At 43.8% G+C, this 22,820-nt stretch overlaps 1 protein-coding gene across 5 annotated transcripts in view; it reads left to right on the top strand.

The window, feature by feature from the left end:
- Positions 1 to 20,398, top strand: part of GRAP2 (GRB2 related adaptor protein 2) — a 102,187-nt gene extending 81,789 nt beyond the window's left edge. For 3 of the 5 annotated variants that reach the window (XM_010710729.3, XM_010710711.3, XM_019614656.2), the window contains exons 2-8: positions 6,817 to 6,917; positions 10,175 to 10,266; positions 12,709 to 12,828; positions 14,614 to 14,782; positions 16,413 to 16,544; positions 18,657 to 18,776; positions 19,166 to 20,398. In XM_010710729.3, coding sequence (XP_010709031.1) covers positions 6,840 to 6,917; positions 10,175 to 10,266; positions 12,709 to 12,828; positions 14,614 to 14,782; positions 16,413 to 16,544; positions 18,657 to 18,776; positions 19,166 to 19,345 — 891 coding nt within the window. In that variant the 5' untranslated portion in view covers positions 6,817 to 6,839 and the 3' untranslated portion in view covers positions 19,346 to 20,398. Of the gene's footprint in view, positions 1 to 1,736; positions 1,820 to 6,146; positions 6,170 to 6,816; positions 6,918 to 10,174; positions 10,267 to 12,708; positions 12,829 to 14,613; positions 14,783 to 16,412; positions 16,545 to 18,656; positions 18,777 to 19,165 lie in introns of those variants that run through there. The other 2 variants (XM_010710721.3, XM_010710704.3) reach the window with 2 other exon arrangements.
- Positions 20,399 to 22,820: the final 2,422 nt, after the last annotated feature.

Below are 22,820 nucleotides of genomic sequence, written 5' to 3'. Positions count from 1 at the left end.
TCCCTCCCCAGAGGGTGGTGGGTCAGCCCCATCTGTTGCTGGACTGATTGCCTTAGGCCAGCCCAGCATAGTGATTGGTCATCCTTAGTGACTTTCTCTATTTCTACCTACTACTGCCTCTATTGTTGAGGTGGAGAGTGGAAAACTGCCAAATTTGAGTTACAAACATTCAAACAGGTGCCCCATGGTTTTGGACATAACGTCGTTTCGTGTTTTGTTCTCTGTTCCTTTGCTGACATTTCCAAACCCACCTTTCTGGCTTTTACTCAGCTGATGCTTTGGTAGAATTATCTACGGGAACTTAAAGGTATCTTTCCTGAGTAGTAGTTGCTAATTTTAAGTTTCTCAATGTGTTCATGGAGTGAAGGCAGTTTTTTTCCCATGTCCATCACTTTGCAGTCATGAGCACAGAGATTCATCTTCCATTTTAGCAGTATTTTGAAAGCCATCTGCAAGTCTTTGTGATCGGGTTTAATTTGTATTGCCATGAACTTTTTGTCTCGTCAGTAAGCTTTGTCACTTCATTTTTTTCCATAGCATTTATGAATATGTTGAACTGTTAATTCATTCCCTATTTTTTATTCAGCTGTTAATCCTCTGTAGGATCTTTCCTCTTCTTGGAGAGCTTAGGAGGGAGGCTTTTAAAGACTCTTCAGTAAGAGACTTCATCAAAAAGGGTTTAGAAATGAATGTATGTTACATCAAATGATCACCTGCACCCACATGCTCAGCATCTCCTTCACAGAACTGCATCATATTCGTACAGTAGGACTTCCTTCTGCAAAAAACCTACAAGGTGCAACCGCTATGTCATTTCTCTCTTCCCGGTAATTTTTTCCTTCATTATGGTTTCTGTGTATTAATTTCAGGCATGCAGAAGTTAGACCTCCTGCTCCTTGCATCCCCTCAAAGCACTTTTAAAATGGTTGGCATTGTGTTTGCTGCTTTTTGCCCTAATATGGAGACTTAACTAAGTCCTACATTGTATGTCACAGCTTAATTGCTTAACCTTTACTATTTCATGCTCCGTTTAATTTTCAATCAAGGTTTCTAAAATATTGAATTCTTGGATTTACTCCTGTTCATTTACTGATTTGTCCTAAAATCATTTCTTCTAGTTTCCCTGGCTTTTCTCCACAAAGAAAACCCCAATGTGGGAAACAGCTTACATCCCTTTGGAAGACACGCGGATGCTGAGAATTCACTTAGCTTTTATGCCTCATCCTTATCTTCTTTGAGCACTCTTTTTACATCTCAATCATCTGTCAGCCTTACAGGCACTCTGGCAGGCTTCCTGCTTCTGTTGTCTTTGAAAATAATTTTATTACGTGTTTTTATGTCTTCAGCTACTTGTTCCCCAAGATATGCTTTTCAACGGACTTATTATGGTTTCTCATTTAACTCGCCAGACCTGTGCTCTTTTCTGTTTTCTATATTTGGGTAGAACTCGCACTTTTTGAGGGATCATACCCCCCGTTATTTGGCTGTTAAATGAGGATGGGCTGAGGCAGCGGCAGCAAACTGACAGCACCATTAGAAGCGCGTATCGTACCAAGTATCTCCAACTTTAGAGATTGAAAATGGCCTGTGTCCCACTCTGTCCTGTGATGGACACTGTTTCAGTGCCTCCACCTCTGTCCTCTATGCCAATTCCTGACCGTCCTTGTCCATACACGTGGACTCATTACCACTGTGGCACTGTCGCTGCAGGGAGGAGCCTGTATGGGCTGAGCTCTCCTTTCCTTCCTTTCCCCTAGACAGCAACACACCTCCTGCTTTCTAGAAAAGTGCCAGAGGAGAGGAGAGCTACTGAAAAAAGGTATGGGGCAAGCATGGCTCAGAGACCTGGGGGGCCAAGCTGTGTAGGAAAAGCTCTACAGAGGGAGGTGGGATCTTGGAGGGAGAGGTAAAGCACTGTAGGGCAGGGGAAAAGCATGGGATCCCTGTCATCTTGTTGGGCGGCTTCCACACCAGAGCAGTGCTTGTGCGGGACAAATCCCTGCATCTCGGCCACATCCAACCAGCTGGGAGCTGCAGGAGGAGGTGGGGCAGAATGCTTTCCCCAGCTCAGGTCCTCAGCACAGCAAAGATTCATGATGTTATGCTCTCACAGCACTGTTCAGAGTTGTGGTACTCTCCGGTGCTGCGGTGCATGGCGTCTCATGGTGCTGCCCTGCTCTGCTCTGCGTGCTTGGAGCAGCACAAGAGGCCCCGTTCTTCCAGGGTGACCAAGAGCTGTTCTCACTTGGGTGCTTCTTACTGACTGCTGTTGGACAGAGAGCCCTAAAAGTGTTTTCCTTCTCTGGATCCTATTCTTGGGAGGTTTATTTTGTAAGAGCATTGTACAAGTGCTCAGCCCAGAGCCCTGCATTCCTTTGGATGGCAGCACAGCCAAGACTGAAACATACAGCGCTGAGAGCTTTAGTAGCTTGTTCTCCCTTATAAATTTTACCCTCTTATCACTGACAGTCAGCGGAGCTGCGCCGTTAACTCAGTAGCAAGAGGCTTGTGTTTTTGGAACGAAATATTCCCATGCCACTTGTATGTGGCTTAGCTGGTGACAACAAAGCCTTTATCTATCACAGCTCTTCTAGATAACGGGTCCCTCCGCCATTGTTTCTGCTGAAATGTCATCAGGAGTTTCTGTACAGATGTTCAGGGTTGAATCCTGTCCCTGGTTGCTCATCAGTCTGATAGGTTGTTCTTGCAGAGAGGAACAAAGACGGAGCAGCTCGCGCTGTGTCTGTCAGCACGAAACCTTGCTGGATGCAGCAGCCTGCTGGAGGTACGCATGTTGCAGGCAGGGAGATCAAGATTCTGTTTGTAGGGCTGCTTTAAGCAGCCACTTTGTAGGCCACTGTGCTTTCTTCTGTGATGTTAATATGTGAGATTGAGTAGGGGTGAACCTGAGCCATCCCAGAGCGATAAACTTCATAGGAGGTGACCTTCCCTGGCATTGTTATTACTGAATTTTGATCCAACTTGGTAGGGGAACAATGTTAAACTCTTTGGGATGCTGCTTTCAGATTACACTGCTTGCTGACATGATTTAGGTCTCAGCTCTCTTGATCAACTGAGAGAGGCTGATGTTCTTGCTCAGGGAATGGCATTCTGCCAAACTGAAATACCTACCTCATGCTCTCAAAGCTAGGCTGCTTTTCTCTTCTCCCTCGATGAACCTCCTGCAGTGTCAGTCCCACAGAACGGCGGTAGCCTTGTGCCCCTTGGATCTGCCTTGTTGCAGTGGGGAACCACAGAGAAAATTCACCTCCATGCAGAGAACCAGCACAAAATGGAGGTACTCGTCAGCCTATATTCAGAACTGACAAATCCTCCTTTAAAAGTCGCAGAGGCTTCATGCTAAACCCTGCACAAAGGTGATTTTTTTTCCCTTAGAACATTATGCACAGTCTAAAATTGTCTTTGGTTACTTGAAAGCTTAAAGGAGTTGCATCAGGCAGTTAAAAGCAGAATCTGACTGCCTGCAAACTGCAGTGCTGTCTTTTGGAATAAAAGATGCTTGAGAAATGGAAGTTCTGACAATTACCCCAAAAAATCCCATCTTGATGTGTCATGGGGCGGTGCTCGAAGTCACACACATGCAGAGAGGGAAAGAAAGGGCCTTTGGAAGGGAGTTTTCACAAGGGCCCAGCACTGACCCGCACATCCTCAAGTTACAGATGGAGGGAGGAATGGGATCAGAAAAACAAAGCTGGTTTGAAGTTCAGGTGATGAAAAGTGGTAGGCTGCCGTTCAAAGACAGGATTATGGGCTAGTGCTGCTTTAGTAGTTGGTGGGGGAAGAGCTTAAGGCCACAGCATTGCTGATTTATCAGCACAGCCAACACTGTGCATGGTATTTGAGTCGCTTCTAAATCCAGCCGCTGGCAATGAAAAGCACATTTAATCCATGTGTTAGATTGTTTGAAGAGGTATCTGTCTCCTGGTCTCTCCCCATGTTTGTGATTGCTGAAATTGAAAATGAGGTGAGAGAGGAGATTTTAACTGTTTCACAAACACTTCCCCTCTCGAGAGGGTCACGTATCCAGTGGCATCTTTAGCACCTGGGAGACTGTGAAATGAAAGGCTCTTCCCCTTCCTGCTCCCTGCGGAGAGAAGCCCTGCTGCCTATCCTGTGATTGAGGAGCAAAAATCAAAGACGGGATTTGTATTTATACAGTTTATTGTTTTGAACTGGTTTGGGGTTGGGGTTTTTTCCATTTGTTCTCTTTGATTTTTTTGTTTGTTTTGCTTTGTTTTGTGTTTTGTCCTTGTTTTTCCTTTTTTTTTCCTTGAGATGAGATTAATGTTCTGCATTAGGAGTTCTAGGATTCATTTGCACTGTCGGCTCTGATCCCTACCACCATAAGATAAAATACAGAAATACATCCCTTACTAAAGTAATTTTCCTTGGTCTTTTTTCTTTGGTTCTCTACCATGAAAGGGTATTATTCTTTATCTAGTTCTCCCAGTGGTTAATTCCTCTCCTATTTGATACCCTTACTCTCTATCAGCAAGCATGGCTGTGGGAAGATACAAACAGGAGTGCAAAGAATGTCAGTGCAAGAACAGAGGGCAGTCTTCAGATCAAGTCTGAGTTGCACCCACAGAGTTGCACTTGGAATAAAAGAGGGACAATTAGGCAGCAAGCTTAAGCTATATTTGCAGCTCTGATACACACAGAGTGAGAATTAAAGAGCATCATCAAGTGGATGGAGAGAAAACTCGGTGAAAAGGGGTAGAAGCTGCTTGAGAATGAGAATAAGGTACATTGGTAAAACATAGTCTGTTACAGGTAGGTATGGATGTATGGGTCAAAACCTCAGGGCTCTGGGTTGGAATAGCAGGCATGTGGCAGGTCACAAGGTCTGTGTCATGCTACCCGTGAGTCCCAGCACATAACAAGTCCCACTGCTGTAGGACAGGTTGATGCTCAACAGGCAGAGCTGCCTGTGGACTGCTGATCAGTCTGCCCTGGTGCTGCATAGCTCACCTCAGTCCTATGAATACGAATTCACCTACAATATGCAGCATGAAACGAGAGTGTGAACAGAATCCAAGAGAAAGCAAGTGAAGATCTTCCTTGCAGTTAGAAAATGAGACGCAGAAAAGGGTTTCTGCTGGCAAGGCAGACATTGCTCAGGTGAAGAGCTGCTCCCAGTGGCTCCCTGGGACCAAGCCTTGGTGTTGTTCCATTGCCGCCTGCCAACAGCTCAGTCAGCAGCGGTGGCGCTGACAATTCAGTGACCTCAAAGACTTGTGGCTGGTCCCCAATTGGACTGACTGTCCTGACCAAATCTCCCATTGTTGTCTTTCCTGTGAAATTGTATGTCTTTCCAGAATAATGTTTTTCCTTTTGAATCCTTGAACTACTTACTGTTCGTGCCATCTCGATGGCTCTATCTGCAATTTTTACCCTTCCAATCTCTCTATGCATTTTCTCCTAGATCTTATTAAGTAGTTTGAGTCAGTTACACAGTTGTGCCTGGATTACTGGTACACAGGCAGTTAAATCCCTGGATTGTGTGTCAAAGGCAAGCTTACAGCAGGGGTTACAGTAGCCCATTAATTTAAAAGTGACAGAATTTTGGAGCTCACTCATCACATTGTTTTGGGGGGCTCTCATCTCAGTTGTAACAGGACACTCAAGAAATAGTTCCCTAACTTGAGTTGTTGGTACTGTTTCTTTTTTGGGCTTTCGGGTTAAGAATATTTTGGATCAGGCAAGTTAGCACTTCTCTAGCCTTACAGTCTGGGAGATTTTGTGGGAAGTGAAGCTAGGTGAAGCCTTTGGCTTCAGGATCATAGTTTCCAGATGAACCTAGTTTAGTAACCACTGAAGTTACTTCTGTACTGGAGCTGGGCTGTTGGAACATCTCACAGCAGTGCCTTTGCTTAATGTGGCACTGCCTCGCTCTTTGTCTTGTCACTGGCAGCCTCGCTGCTGGGCTGCAGGGAGCACGAGCCAGCCATGGGAAACGAATAACTCCCTTGATCATAGAAGTGGTCCTGCTGGGGTACATCTGAGTTGCATGTGCAGGAAGTGGTGAAGAAGCGAATCTCATGTTGTGACTTCCCGTGCCACATGTGCTCTGCTGATGAAAAGCAGGCTTTGGTTTGCAGGCTATCTGGTACATTTCAGGCTCCTGGCTTATGAATGCAGAGGAAGGGTAAGTGCGTGCCTTAAATTTGTCAGTGCTACAGTTTCACACTCCGTCAGCTTCAAAACAGGGACTACAGTCTTTCTGCAAACAGTTTTTCCTAGCTATATGTTGTGGTTACCCATGCAAAGCCATCACAGAGGAAAGTCTCTTTCAACCTTCAGAACTGTGGCCCCTGTCCAAGAAAAAAATATATTTATTGCAAGCTCTTCTTTTTGTCCACAATTTGCCTCCCTCTTGAGATACAGAGTAAGTGATCGCAGAGGGCAACCACATTATTCTATTGCATGACAGAATCATTTGATTAACTGAGAACTGTGTCAGAGTGGTCCTTGGTCTACACAGAAGAAGGTTTTTCCTGCTACCAGCTTCTTTGTGGATGTGTGCAAACTTTTCCATAAAATTGCTGCAGAGAAAGAGATTTGTTGGAATGAGCTGATACTGGATTTTTTTAATTTCTTGAGAGAGTTATAGCTTCTTGGCCATGCTATCTCTTCTGCCTGCTAATGTCTTTCAGTATCTAGTAACTAATGTCTACTAATGGTAGGTGCATGCTCATCTATGTGCAAATCACAGCACTGCTTATAAGCTTTCTGCAAGCTAGACTCAGCAGTCTCAGCAGCTTATAGATACTGACCTGCATACGCTTCTTTCAGCTCTGCTCTGCCGCCAATACAGTATGGAAGCCATCGCCAAGTTTGATTTCACCGCTTCTGGAGAGGATGAGCTGAGTTTCCAGGCTGGGGATATCCTGAAGGTAAGTGTGGCTCTAAGAATGACTAGAGATCAGTGCTGATAATCTGCCAAGGCTTTCTGCCTTGACAAAGCATATGAATGCTAATGTCTATAAACCTGGATAGGAATGCAGGACACTAGATTCCCATAGGTCAACCAGCAACCTCCACTGGGTCCACTCTACTTGACTCTACTTGGTTCCTAAACTATGCATGTAGTTGTCCTGTAGTGCTCTAGTAATCAATGGGGAAGTATCATCATCTTTGCTATAGAAGAGATCCAGTTCTTTGTTAGAACAGTTTTTGAAGATATCCTGCCTGTTTTCATTGAATATGAAGGTAGTCTTGAGTGACTGTGTTTAGGATGACTGTGTCTAAAGGCAAGCAGGATGAATATGAGCCAGAGAGTTTGCTGTATTTCTTGTTTCCAACTCTTAAACTGTTAAAACAATGGCTAACATGCATTGTAGAACTTACATCTAACTTTTCACCATAAGTAATTACTGTTAGTTGCTGCAGGGGTTTTAGGCAGTTGCAGATGGAAGAGGAAATGTTCATGAAACAGTCTGTTACACACATAATAGAAAAGTTTAAGAGGTCCTCAGCTAGTAATGTTACACACACTCTTGCAGGAACTGAGCGGTGGAAGAATGACAAAATGGCAGAAGTTATCATAAATACAGAGTATATGAGAGACTCTTGAATGTTGATGTGCATGTGTTACAGTAAAACAGTTTGTTAACCCTACTGAAGTGCCAAAGATGAAGCCACACTCTGCTCCACCCTAATTATTTACCCACTTTTCAACCCACAACATAGCTGTTCTGCTTTGGTTGAAAATGACTGGGCAAAACACTTCTCTAAGGCTTTAACTCCTCCACTAGCCAAAGGGATATTGCAAAATAATGAGATATAAAATCTTGTTCTACCAAGAAACCTTCACTACTTCCCTGTACAGTCCCAGCTGTTCCATTTAATGACCAGATATTATGTCTCAGCCCTGCCTCTTCCATCACCATGATTTCTTATTTTATTGTCCTTTTTATCCTGGAAGCTTAAACAAAGCTAATGGCATCCAGAATTCATTAAGATCAAAGACCTTTTTTTATCCCCCAGTGATATGTGAAGGATTGATGAACACTTCCATTCCTAATTCTTCCTTAATTTCAGAGTAGTCCCCACATCCCTACCATCCCCTAATCTTTACCTGATATTTGTTTCCTCAGGAGACTGTGGTTTCATTAAAGCCCTGGCTACAGCATTGGCATTGGCCAGGTCACCTTTCCTTCTGTTACTCAGTTTCCCTTCCTGTACAATCATTAGAAACTAGAGCTTCCTTTCAAATTACATCGAAAGCTGCTGATGAAAAAGGATCAAATACATCAGTATAAATATTAGTAGTCACTGGGACTTCACTATCAGAAGTCAGACAGCCTATTGCTTTAAGGTCCTTGAGGTGAACAAACTCCCACTGCCCAAGACCTAGTAGCAGTAAAATAACCTGAGCAGTGCCTTTCCATCTGGCAAACACACACATACATTCATACCCCATCCCGAGCCCCCTTCTGCTGCCTGCTCAACCTGCTGGCTGTCTGCTCTGATTTATGAAGAAGATAAAATGAACAGTATTGATGCAGAGACTAGAAAACAGGAAACACGAGGCCCTCAACCACCAGTGACAGGAGGAAATCCACCCTCTCTCTCTCACACACACACATCCCACATCCTTCTCTGAGAGGATGACACACAGAAACCTGACAGTCGTGCACTAAGGACCAGGAGGTATGTCGTTCTAGAGACATTGCTGCCAACAGGACTTGAGCAGGGTGTGGTGTGTGGCTTGTCATCCCCTTTGGTTGGCCACAGCAGCAAAAAAGAACCTTAATCCTGAACTCAGAGCTGGGGAAGCAGTAACTGGACAAGAAGGGATCTCCATGGCTTTCTATTCTCAAACTTTCTTTATCTAAATGCATGGAAGAAACCTATGTGGCAGGCAAGGCAATGGAGAATCAGCCCCAGAGACAGTAGTATCCTGTTGCCAGCACCAAGCAGTTAGAATGTTAGGCTCCCAGAAACATGGGATTGGCTTATAGAACAAGTATTATTATTGTTAAACAATAGATTTCAAATAAGGCCTTTTCCACTTGCTTTCTCCTTTTAAAACTGTCAGGACACATCCTCTCAGGCTCCCCTCCAAAACCAGAATGAGCAGAAACACATTCTACTTTATAAAAGGGAATTCTGTCCCATGAATTGGAATGTCAAACAGAACACCAAGGACCGCAATGTTTGCAGGAAAACCACAAACTTGCTGTATCTCTGTCCTCTTCCTGCTAGCTGAGGTCTGCACCAGAGACCATCCGCAAGGGAGCAGTGAATTTGGGCAATCTATGGTCAGCAGTGCACTCCCTATGGACCTTTATGGTCCATAACTCTTGAAGCTTCTCCATGTGCACTGTAGGCTGGCTTCCTGCTGCCCTAAATATTGGAATTGTGAGAGTTGCTTTACGATATGTTTTGCCTCCTTTTATCTACCCTAGCAAAGTTCATGGCCACTGAAAACTTAGCCCACTAAATAGCCCACTAAATAAATAGCCCACTAAACAGTCCAGAGAGTTGGTGGATGCACCGCCTCTGGTGATATTCAAGGTCAAGCTGAACCAGGCTCTGAACTGCTCTAGCTGTAAGTGTCCCTGTTCATTGCAGAGGAGTTGGACCAGATAGTCTTTAAGGGTTCCTTTCAATTCAAATAAGATTCTATTAAGTACTCTCTTGCAGAATGGGTGTTGAGAGCGTAGGGTGACTTCTGTGCAGCCATAACACACACACGCACAGATGTAGCTTTATATCCCTCCATATATGTACACGTCAGAGAAGTTTTCACAGATTTTTTTTTTCCCCTGTGAATCTGAGATGATCCAGTACTATTAAAAGCAGCACAGAGAACTCCTTAAACCCCCATTAAGTCCCTCCAAGCTCGTTTCCCTCATCTCACAGACATCAGAGATATGCAGACCGCATCCCCTGCCACCTGGAGAGGCATTCAGAGGAAGGGATAAAGTTAACAAGCAATCAGTCTAATTCCACTTGGCCTTCTTCGCTGTTTTCTTTGCACTGAAGTGGCCATCAGCCACTAATTCTGCTTTAAGGTGGGTAAGAAGTAAAGCAAGAAGTAAAGCATATCTTTCATTTTTACACAAAATTCTAGTTTTCAGCCAGTATCTTAGTGAGTTTTGCCTTTCTCAGAAACATGTTTATTCAATCTGTCCCTCCATTGCAGGTTTTGAGCTCCCAGGAAGAGTGGTACAAAGCTGAACTCCGAAGCCAAGAGGGCTATGTTCCTAAGAACTTCATTGATTTTCATGTTCCCCCGTAAGTGTCATGGAAAATGCACGCACCAGCATTGCACATTTCCAAAGGATAGTCAAGGCAGGCATGACAGAGGAAGCACTGGTTATAACACACAATCATAGAAGCATTCGGGTTGGAAAAGACCACTAAGATCATCTCGTCCAGCCGTCAGCCCATCACAGTTTGAGGCTGGCATGAAGCCATGCACAGTTCTGCCAGCACACCTTCTTCCTACCCTGGAGCATCCTCTGTTCTTTCAGAACTGAATAGTTCTCTTTATCGCTCTCGAGTGACTCCTTTGTTACTGCTGCTGGTAGGGATGCCACTGGGATGCGGCAGGAGCTGCGTGGAGCTCTCCTTGGACAGAAGGAGAATAGTCACGATGTGAAGTCTTGGCAACAGAGACAGAGGCTGAGCACAAAAGGAAGAGCAAGAACTCTCTGTAAAGGAACTATAAAAGCGTAATTCCCTCCTCCCAACTCTTTCACCGCATTCTCTCTCGTTTCCCCACCCTGTCATCCGCATTCCCTCCCCCTGCGACGTGTGCGAGCTCCTCTCGGTACACTAGAGGTCAGTGCAACGCTGCACCAAGTGTGACAGCTGCTGCTGCTCGTGGATTGACAGAGATGATAGACCAGCCGTGCCACTCCGCTCCCACACGCGTGCAGACGCAAACACACATCCCTCTGCACGCTTTGTGTCTGCGCACCCAAACACAGATCTGTCACAGGGCAGGCGGACCTCACGTCTCTCCCCCTACTGGGAAGATGGCACTTTCAGAAAGGTCTGAGAGGTGTTGAAATGCTTGCTAAGCATGCTGCCCGGCCCTGTGCCATAAAAATGCCAATAGACTGCAGATTTATAGTCTTTTGCCTTTCAGTTGGCAGAAATACTCCCTGAAGCCCCTCTAAGAAGCACGTGGATGTGGCACTGAGGGACGTGGTCAGTGGGCGCGCTGGAGATGGGCTGACGGTTGGACTGGGTGATCTGAGAGGTCTTTTCCAACCTTTATGATTCTGTGATTCTATTCTACGATCCTAAAATTGTCCTCTTTCAAAATAAGTGCCGCAGCATTTCAGAAGACATGAGCAGAGCACATCTTAAGCCCAGTTCTGCTGGCTCTGACATGCCGGTGCTCTCAACAGGCAAACGCCATTTTGCTGGATTTTGTGCCCTACATATAAGCACCACTGTTCATTTTGAATGTGGGATTGCTGGTTTCTTTGGACGTGAGCCTGCCTGCTCAGCTGAGCGAAAGAACTTAGTTTGCACTGCAAAGATGGGCTGTTGCACTGAGGCCTCAAGGGACCAGGATCTTCCAGTGCATTGTGCTTGTTCACTCTTTCGCAGGGCTGTGGCATCCCACAGGGAAATGAGCAGCTTCTTATTTTCACACACATTTTCCTCGTGATGTTTTCTCTGTGAGAGAGGAGCTGTGAAGAAACATTTCTACTTTGACACATCCCTAAGAGCAGGACACCTAAACAGCTCATGGCAAGTACTAGAGCCAGATGTAGGGAAGAAAGTCATTTCTTCTTTTGGTGGGCCATTTTTTCTAACTGTGTATTGTCAGTAAGCATCGAGACTTCATGTTAATGCTGATTAAATTCTGATTTCCCACTGACTGTTGATTATACATAGGTAAACCATGATGGTGGTGACGAGGAGAATAACAAAACTGAAAAGATGAAGTTATAGAGCTTGCAAAACTATCAGTCCTTGATTTTAATGCAGAACAGCTAATGAAGCGTTACACAAAATCAGAAGACTGCGCATTTTGGATCTTATTACCTGCAGTATACACTATGTTTTTTCTCTCTACTTAAAATTTCCTATTGACACAGTATTGTTTTACTATTTTATGGTGGCTTTTCTCATTATTTGTCCAGTGCCTTATACTACTGGCTAAATTTACATGAGTGTAGTTATGAATTCTGTGGTTCTGAGATTTTGTGGTGTTATAAGTCTTTCAGAAGCCAATTTATTAGCACTGAAACTTTCATGCCTTGCTTTTGTTAAAAATTTATGTTTGTTCCTCACAATATATCCATCACAGTCCAGTAATTTTCAGTTTACCAAGAGTAATTTGATGTATGTCTGAGAATTGTGCGTGTATGTGGGTATGTATGTGCATATATATATATACCTTTCTAATTTAAAATCTCTTTGAGTAACACCTTACTGCACCGTGCCTTTAATTAAACTTTTAGCTGAGTGTTGCTTAGCAGGCCAAAGATTACTTTGGCCTCTTTGCATCTAAGTGCTTTTACTGCTCAAAACAAATGGTCCACATCCATCAAGACCTTGTACCTTAGCGTGTCTGTGGGATGTGGGATCCTCTGATTCCTTTGTTTTGTCTTTGTGCCATCCTGTTTATTCATATTCTCCTTACCCTCAACTTTTCTGTTTCTTATCTTCATTCATACCTTTATTCACGTTTCCATGACTTCTCCCCCTTGACAGCTGGTTTGATGAGAAGATATCCCGCCACGAAGCTGAGAGCATCCTCATGAGCAAAGGAGTTGGTTCTTTCATTGTCCGAGCCAGTCAGAACTCTCACGGTGACTTCTCCATCTCTGTCAGGTATCTGCTTCTCACAACATTTTTCTGCGTCTTTTTCTGGTTAATGATCTCCCTAGCTCCTTCTTGACAGGAATCCTAATGGGACTTTGCCTCTCAAGAAGTTTGCATGCCTCCAGCTAGGCAGTGACTCTGTGTCACATGAATGAGAATGAATTAGGCACCCGATTCCTCGATGTTTCAGTCTCCTTTCTAGTGATACAGTGAATGTCCCATTCCAAAGCTCCATTCCCTGGAGATCTGCTTCTCTGAAAGAGCTGCAGCAAAGTGGAATGGTACATGGGATATCTCCTGCAGTGCAAAACATGTGCCTTCCATTTGTATTATTTGCCTATTTGACAGCTTCAATTACTATATCCAAGAATTCCATACTACCCATTAAGACAAGACTGTTACATTATTAACTTATTTCCCACCTGTCAATTGGATAGAACTGGCTTTTAGTTGCTAGCAGCCCAGCTGCTTTACATCCTCTTATTGTACCTCGACCCTTTTCAGCACTTCAAAGCAGAGCTGTTAAATGCTGATCAGTTTCCAGATTTTCAATTAATCAATATTCAGTCAATAATCAGTTATAAACTAAAATACTGATTAGCACTGCCTTTCCTAAGCATAGTGAACCTTCTGCTTCAGGAAGCTCAAAAAGTATCTGGGGGGAATGCAGGAAAACGTATTGCCAGGATCACTTACTCCACTGTGGACCCCTCTTTCCAGTTCAAGAGACTATGGCTACACGTATATCAATGATCTGAGCACTGTCAGGCACATTCTCTGGCCTGAAGGTCAAGTAGTGCAGCAGAGTTCAGACCCATACGGCTAAATTCTCTTCACCTCACAGGACAGAATAGCTGTATTCAAGAAGTTCACTGGCAATGGTTCCTGGCCTATGCTGTACACATAGCCACCACACTGCACTATCTGGGAGAGACTTTTTTGGTTTAGGCTAAAACCATGCAGTAACATTAGCAGTTGTGTAACTAGCACTACAAGATAGCACTCCAGTCCCTGTCTAGTCCCTGTTTAGATTATTTGTATAGATGTAGCCTTTGAGACCAGTGCCTTCAGTTTTTGGAGTTGCACAAAGGAAGTAAGAACCAAAACCAGATCACCAGATCACATGTGGTCCAAAGAGGAATTGTGCAAATCAGTTAAGAGGTAAGGGAAGGAGAGCTGCATGGCAGAGCAGGGCAGGAGGTGAGACTGGTAATTTTTTTCTTGTAATAGTAACTAATAATTTCTTGTTTTCTTTCTTTTTGGTAGGGAGACAGACTGGTAGACATGGTATTACACTAAATATTGTGCAGTTATAATGTGTGACTATGTCTTGCGACTATGTCTTCATGAAATGATGATGTCCATGGTGCAGAAGGGTATAATACATCTCATTCATCTGATGATAATACATCAGTTCAGTCTGGTGTTAACAGGAACCTGAAGAGGCCAGGGGGTAGATTACAACTGCACGTTTGAGTATTATACAAAGTACATAATAACTATTGGATATTTTGGGCTCTGAAAGCCTTTCCTTCAGAGGACAGCCTTTACAGCCCCATGCCTCACTCCAATAGTACTCCATGACTGATCAGCCCTTCAGCATTCTATGTTTGTCAGTCAATATGTCTTTTGAAATACAAAACCGCCTCTAGGTCCAGTGCATACAAAAGCTGATATTCTTTCCAGAAGTCTCAGTTTGGCCAAGTGGCAGAAAGAACTATTCTGATTTCCTTCTTTTTCAAGGAAGATGACAGTGCAGCCCAGTTAATCTCTTACTTTCTAAATTGGATCCAGGCATGAAGATGATGTACAACACTTCAAAGTGATGAGGGACTCAAAGGGAAACTATTACTTGTGGACAGAGAAATTCTACTCACTGAACAAGCTGGTAGACTACTACAGGACAAGTACTATCTCCAGGCAAAAGCAGATTCTCCTGAGGGATGACAGCCGAGAAGAGAAGGTAAACACAAGCTGTCCTCAAGAGTTCTTGAGTAAGAAGGAATTTGGCCCACAAGAATGTCTTGCAGAGAGTGTGAGGGAGGGTCTGTCCTTGGAAAACTGACCACAACACTGTGCTGGTGGGTGCTGCAACACTGATTTTTAGTTACTTCAGTAGTGCATGTGGTTATGTAATTGAGCAGAATTTTCAGATTTTGTTTGGGATATTAACAGAAAGGTCTCAAATCTACATAGAGGAGTTCTGCTAAAGTTGTTCTGAGGCTATGGAGATGAAGTTCTAAGATGCCTTGCACAACCAAGGGAGGCAGGTTCTACCATGTGGAATGCCTAGCTCTTTTCATAAGGGCTCGTACAAAGTTTACTGTTAGGTTGTCTGAGAAGAATTTGAATCTGATGTCCTGTTGTCCTTGAATACACTCAAATTGCAGTTACAGATTATTATTACAGTGCAAAGTTTGTTCAGAAGAATCACATATCTTCTGTTACTCAGTGAATGCAATTAAGCGTGTGGAGGAACCCTGCAACAATAAGGGCTGAAAAGCACTGCTGAGCAGAGCACAGCAGATGTGGGAACAGGGTATGCACTCAGGGAAGATGTAGTAGATGAGAAGATGAGAAAGCAGGAAAATCCCAGCCCAATGAATGCCTGGTTTTGTGCCAGGAGGACAAGCAAATGCCATAGCAGCAGTTGCTATGGACTGCACACACAATACTGGGAGTGATCATGCCTGATCACTGCAATAACCAAGGTCCAACCCTACTGGGAAACGGATTCTGGTGTTAAATTACCAGGATGTTCAGGCAGAGGTGAGCATGAAGTACAGGACCTGCTCACCACAGCAGTGAAGTTTTATAGGCTGCATGTGGGTCTTTCTTGCTGGCTCCGAAAAAGAGAGGATTTATATTTCAATCTGAAGAGGGGACTTGTGTTGTTATCTCCTTTTAGTTCACTTATTCAGCACTTTAAAAATACATTAGTCAGATATAAAATAGAGACTCTGGGACCTGTGAGAGAGAGATCACAGCAAAGAATAGTCTGGGGAAGGAGAAAGGAAGACTTGTATGCAAGATTACCAATAAAACAACCTGTTTGAGCTGACTCTGAGCAGGAAGGGAAAGGGAACAGCATTTGCTCCAAGATGCAGACAGGCAAATAAAAAACAGGAGTCAAGTTTGCTTTGGCAAACACTGTGCATTTGTTATGGTGATGGGCTCAGCAGGGTATGTTTAGCACTCAGCACAGTGGGGTTTCAGTTCACAGTTAGAATTTCTAGCTGCTACAGCCATATGATAAAATGATAGCAGTATATGGATTTCATTGCAGAGACAAATGAAGTCTGAGGGCATGATTTCTAAAAAGAGTTCACTTCCTTTGCCAAACCTCATGTAAGTGACGTTTTCAGGCCAGCATAACCCATTACTACCCACTTTTCAAATGGGTAACAGCTATGACAAAGATCTACAATCCAGGAGTCTTGATTTGTCCTTCCATTCAGAGGAGCCTATCTCTGGAAGATCCTCCAGCATAAAGGGTAGTGATAATAATCCATGGGTAATGATTGCTAAGCTTCAGACAGGATCATGGTGGAAAGCAAAATCTGGCCTCACTTTTAGAATCTTTCTTCCCTCAGGAAAGGCGTGGTGGGAGCCTGGAACGAATGAGCCGGGATGGACTGCATGTGGGTGGAGCAGCTGGAGAAGCTCATTCTTCTATGTCCAAGAGATACGTGGACCATCCTGTCCCCGTGTTGCACCAGCAACAGGTAAAGTATTTGGACAACATATGGCTCTCAGACATATGGTTTAATTTCTGGGTGGTCCTTTGTGGAGCCAGGAGTTGGACTCAACGATCCTTGTGGGTCCTTTCCAACACAGGATATTCTGTGATTCACCAGGAAAGAGAGCACATGAAGCCTGGGCACACAAAACATTTGCCCTGATTACTTGATAACAAGTGAACAGCCACTTTATCAAAATCTGCTACCCTGAATCTGTATTAGGAGGCAGTCAATCAGTTCTTCCTATGGGAATAGCAGCAATGATGGATGGTATCAGCCTGGGGAGCTCTTTTGGATTGAAATAAATGTCAGCTTTATTTAGTTCCGTGATTCTTGGGACTGACTGACAAACAAACAAAAAATAGAAAATGGTTCGCCATGGTCCTTCCCACTGGGAACTGAGAGTACTGGGTTCCATCCCAAAAAATGGAAGACAAGGGTTAGTGCCATGTGAAGGTACAGAAACTCTTTCCAGTCTTGTACACAGTTTCAGGAACTCCTCTCAAGTCTGAGGGACAAATGAAACCTCACTGCCTGATTCTTTTTTTTCTATGTGATGCTGACACAAAACACATCAGGAATAAGAAATGATTACGGTAACACTGGGAGATTTTGACTTCCTCCAGAACATTCTTCCTTATTTTCCTCTTCATACCGGGCCCTCTCTGTGCTCTTTCATCATGTTGCACCCATGATGTGTGATGCCTCTTTGCTCCCTTGTTAGCACAGGAATGGAGATGACAACAGCAGTATCTGGTGATGTCTTCAAGGATCTTGATTAATCTGGGAAGAAATCATTTTCACAAAAATCCTGTGCATACCAAAACATAAGCCTCTGTGAAAAAATTAACTGTCCCAGCTAAAACCATAGCAGTAAGGTTGGCTTCTGTCTCTTGGCAGAGACAGGATGGTATCAGCCAAGGAGAGGACTTGTCCTGCTGAAGGGAAGAAATCCAAACCTGTGTCCCCTAAGGCATGAGAGCTCCTGTATCATGTGGCCAGGGACAATCATGAAAGAGCTGATCTCTCACCATATAGCCTGTCAGAGGACTGCTGATGGAACAATATGGCCTCTGATAAAGCTGAGGGCCTGCACTTGTTGGAGCACAGTCTACTTCTGAGTCACATTTGTTACGAAGCAGAAACACTCGGGAGAGAAGCACCCATATAGTAAATCCTGCAAAGCCAGATTGAGGTTACTCACCTCCAGGCAAGGACAGCTGAGGTGCAAATTGTGTTCCAGTCTCAGATACATTTCATGCTGACAAAGGTGCTGACAAAGTAAAACCAAGGGAGCATTTAGAAGACTAAGTCCAATAAAAGAAGCAAGAGCAAGATAGCTTTTTTCAGCAAGCACAAGCTCTTGTTCTTCCTCCCCTCTGTTGATACAAGCAATCAGATCCTGTGACACTGAAGCACTGCTGCAGCCTGAGCTAACATGATAACAGATTCTGTCACATCGTTATCATAAGAAACCCTCAGTGCACATACAGGCCTGTAGAGATGAAGACACTCAGCACCTCTTGACTGTGCAGACAAAAAAGAACTTGCTTCCTCAAAGATTTCCTTTGGCACGATTTCAGATGTGCAGCCATTTGGCATCTTTTCTTTGAATGTGATTTTGTTTTTTTCCTCTTTCATTAATTGGGCTACAGGGTTCTTAGACCTGTTCTCTGCTCTGTACAGCATGGGGCAGCCCAAAGGAAAAGGGAAGTAGAGAGACTGAGTTTCAGTAACTCCAGATAGGCAAAGTGTCCTCTTGGCAAGCTGGCTTTTCACCTGTGACTTAGAACAGGCTAAGCCTTTTCCAAAGCTTCCAGAGGCCCAAAAAATACACTGAAGCTTTTTTCCAGCAGATGTGGAATGTAGCTGAAGGCAGCCAAATTTCAACTTCTATGGAGAAAAATCCAAGTAGAAGAACTTAAGGTGACCTCTTCCATGACAGGAATTGCTTCCAAGACTGCAGCACAGGGACTATACTGGAAGCAGACATCTAAGATCATTTACATGAGGGTTGGACCCTGACTCCTTGACCACCAATGACTCTTAAGGTCCCTTCTTACGTTTGTGACATTTCTCTTGCTGTTTTCCTTCTAGGACAGGTATGGGGGGAGCCTGGACAGGAAAGATGCACTGCATGGACTAAGATATCATAGCCAAGGAAGTGCAGCAGCTATGCAACGGAGACACACAGATCCACTACACCAGCAGACACCGGTGGGTAACTACTTGCAGGGCCACACCTACCCAACTTAATGGTTCCCTTAGTGATGGCAAAGCAGTTTGGGCAATGCCATCTGCACAGAGGTCGCATTTGAAACAGTGTATTGAACGTGTTGGGACATATCTTAGAAGACATTTCTGAGTCTCAAGGCTCTACTGTTGCCACTTGAATCTCATTGTGTGGCACTTTGAAGGTAGGACTAGAGTGTTACATTAGCATAGTTCTACAACTACTCTTAGTTAACCAACCTATCAAAGAAGGAACTTAGCATCAGCTCACCACAGTAGGGATCTGGGGCATTGTGAGAAGGCCTGAGCTCACTGAAGGATCTGGATCAAGCATGTAATTCATTGTTTCCTGCTCATCTCTGTCTCCTTCCCAGCGAATACTATGGGTCCGTGCCTTGTACGACTTTGATGCTGTGGAACATGATGAGCTGGGCTTCCGCAGCGGAGACATTGTAGAAGTCCTAGACAGCTCCAACCCATCCTGGTGGAAAGGACGTCTGCGTGGGGAACTGGGTCTCTTCCCTGCCAACTATGTCACACCGGTGCTACTGTGAGGCTGCATTTGTGCCCCAGAGGTCCATATGAGAGCTGCTCGTCTGACATGACAGGGACAGAGAAGGAATGCATCTTCCTTTGTCCCCAGGACATTTGGTGGTTTTGGTTTTGTCTTAATTTATTGGCAATTGATCTTCTGAGATGCTGGTGAGAAAGAGAACCCTCTGAAGGATTTTTTTCCCTGTTTTGCATGTTCATGCCTGGGAGGGGAGCAAGAATCCTGGACTGTTTATTGAAATCTTGCTGGATCCTCCCTGCCCCATCATTCCTTTGGCTATGTATTGATAACTTCCTGCACTTAGGTTTGTTCTGTGGAAATGGCACCTCAGAGAAATCAGGCTTTGGTATCTGGGTAGAACCTACCCCATTTATTTTGGATCTGGTTGCATTCATAGTCCACTCAGGCTCTGTTTCACCTTTCTTTCAGAGGCAGAACAAGTGCCCAGGTGAATAAAATGATGACTGGTAATCACATTTCTTTTAGGTAGGGATGAAAAGTCCTTAGGCTGAGGTGCAAGGCAACTGACTTTTCTAAATAGTTTTTGGCTTGCATCTCTAGCACTTTCTGTGGGCTTAGACTCTGTGGATACCAGGTGAAGGGACGAAATCCTGTAAGTTATTGTACTTAATGGTGATGAAGATACGGGAAGGGTGAGAAGCTAATTTCAGTGCTTCTACAGACAGTCCTGCTCTCCTGCACTTCTGTCTTCACCCTATTGCAACGATCTGTCTCATTTTCAAGCTGCTTTCCAAGGTACCTGTGCATCCTTGTAGATGTCCTGGTTAGAGCAGATCAAGCCCTTCAGCTAAATGAATATCCTCTGGATTGAATAACAGTGGGCAAGCCTTACTGGTTCCTTTCTAAAACTGAACTGGGGAGGGGCTGAGAAGAAGAGGTTTTTCAGGTTTGGTGCCAGAAGTTCTGTCCCTGAGAAGGTGGGGTGTTCTGGATCACTGAGTACACAGCTCTGACTTGCCAGTGGAATGCTTCATGCAAATCATTGAGCTGTTACTTTACAGTATGCAGAGAATAAAGTTGCCGCCATTGAATAGTCTGTTCTCTGTTCCAGTTTCTTTTAGATGAAATAAGGTAAATGAATAGGATTTCAAATCATGGCTGAGCGAATGCCAAGATGTGATACAAATATATTGCAAACAAATATTAAAAATGATCCAAACCATGAGAAAGAGACATTGCCACATAACCACTGCTCACACGAGTTTATATTAAACAAGCTGCCTGATTTTTTCACAACATGTGGGACCTCAGCAGTCAGCAAGGAAGTGGTGATTTATCATTCTTGGGAAAGAAATAAAAGGCAAGTGAAAAATTCTAAAAACAAATCAGACTCGGCAAGAAAAATGTTCTTATCTTTTGTTAGTCCCAGTGGGAGAAAAAAAATCCAGGAAACAGGTTTCTGGTGCAGCCCGATTCAATGTTGCTGGCCTAAATTAAGCTGCCAGCTAGACAGGGTATTAGCAGAAAGGACCTATTGTCAAGGGTTTGAGAGAGCTCCACCAAAAGCAGATTATTAATGGCTGAAGTAAAATGAGAATAATTAACATAGCATATAAGCTCTCAGTAGAATAGAAATCTTTGAAAGGCACATTAAGAGCTAATCTCCATTGGCTGCCAGGGTGGTTCAGGAAATGGAGAGAGAGCACACGACTCCCTGGGCTGGACGTGGCCCTGTTCTAATGCAGGGGCTCTATTCCCGGCCATTAGCATCTTACCTTTAAAGTGATGTCCATGTGGCTTGGTTTGGAACAAGCTACCTCACTAATGGGTGTGTAACATCAGTGACTCTACAGGTTGAAGTGTTTTGTTTTGATTCACTCTTTTTATTTTTTCCTTTTCCTTTTTAATTAAACTAATGTCAAATATGGAAGACGGGGAGTTAACATTTGATGAGAGAGGGTCAAAACCCAAAGCAAAGATGGAAGCAAAGAGGATTAAAAAAAAAAACAAACTGTCAAAACAGAAGAGGGATAAGAATGATTATTCTTTCATACTCAGGTCTGGCTGAAACAGAAAAATGGAATGTTCACCCCTATTCCCAGAGCGCCAAATCATCTTTCAATTAGTTCTTTCTGACTAGTTACTTTCAAAATTGGAAGTAGTGCCTCCTTTTCCTTTCCTTGGCACTCTAAAGACCCTCTTGGTAGTGAAGATGTAGCTGCACAAAATTAATTGAAGATAACGCACATAGCAGTTTGATAGCTCTTTCACACGTTTGAAAGCCCTTAACAGAGATTGACTAATTAAGCAAGTCTAAGTAACATGTTGTAAGTACCCCCATGTTAAGTCATAACTCTTTTGAGGAAGAGGTAAATTTGCACGTGATTTTTTAATTGACGTTTAAGGAATTAATACTTCAAGTAACTAGCATTAAAGGACATGTGCTAATTACGAACAGCACATAAGGACCACAGTAAAATCATGGTATCCCATTATAGGCAGCACCTAATGACACCAAAATTACTAGGTAGCAAAGGTTTCATTGCATCCATGATAACTAGACTGGTGCCATGTTCTGCACTGCTTTGTGAGCTGGCCAAGATTTGGTCTGCAAGACCCAGTGTCGTTCTGTTCTGGGGCGCAGAGGCAGCACTACTTGCAGGTACCTGTACCTACCAGCAGTTGGAAGGCACAGGAGTCAGACTGCATTTTTGTACTCTCTCACAGTGGAAGTTGTTTTCTTCCCAGTAAAACAACAGCACAGAGAACCGTGGCCCTTCCCACATTGATGGAACCATTGGATACGAGGAGAATAGTTTTGCTGAGGTAAAAGATGCATCCTTGGAGACACTCGAAGTCAGGCTGAAAGAGTTCTGAGCACCCTGATCTAGCTGAAAGTGTCCCCGTTCATTACTGGAGAGATAGACCAGATGGCATTTAAGGATCCCTTCCAACTCAAAGGATTCTATGATTCTATGCTGTGCCCACAGGACTGATGAGTTCTCCATGCCCTGTCTTCTACTGTAGCCTACCCATGAAATCCCAAGTTGAGTAATAACAAAAAAGAGAGAGAGGTACAGTCCTCTTCTTACCAGTCTTCCTGCTTCATCTTTCCACTGGTTTTAACAGTAACAAAATCCTTATTAATATTGTAGTGCTGTGAGAGCTTCAGATTCTGTGCAACGAGCACATGTTAGCACCTTAGGACAGGTGCTTTAAAATGACAGTGTGGTGTACTGAGTTTCCTGGGTGTTTGTCAATGTTTGATAAAGGATTAACCCTTCAGAACACATCCTGAGAGCCAGTGTAAAACCAAAAAGGGGAGGAATGAAGAGGAACCCAGGGAAGTGTTTTGTTTGGTATTCCTCTTAGACAAGAAAGACATTTCATGAGAGAAGAGATTGTAAACAAAGATAAAACTGGGAAAAGTATGTGGGAAGGCAAACATTGTTATAACAAATGCAACAGAGGAAGCTGGACGGCACATGGAAAAATAACAGTTTGATGAGCACAGC

Source organism: Meleagris gallopavo, chromosome 1, assembly GCF_000146605.3.
Source record: "Meleagris gallopavo isolate NT-WF06-2002-E0010 breed Aviagen turkey brand Nicholas breeding stock chromosome 1, Turkey_5.1, whole genome shotgun sequence".
NCBI classification, from domain to species: Eukaryota; Metazoa; Chordata; class Aves; order Galliformes; family Phasianidae; genus Meleagris; species Meleagris gallopavo.
The sequence above is the reverse complement of the archived record's forward strand: the minus strand, read 5'-3'. Positions and strand labels throughout refer to the sequence as shown.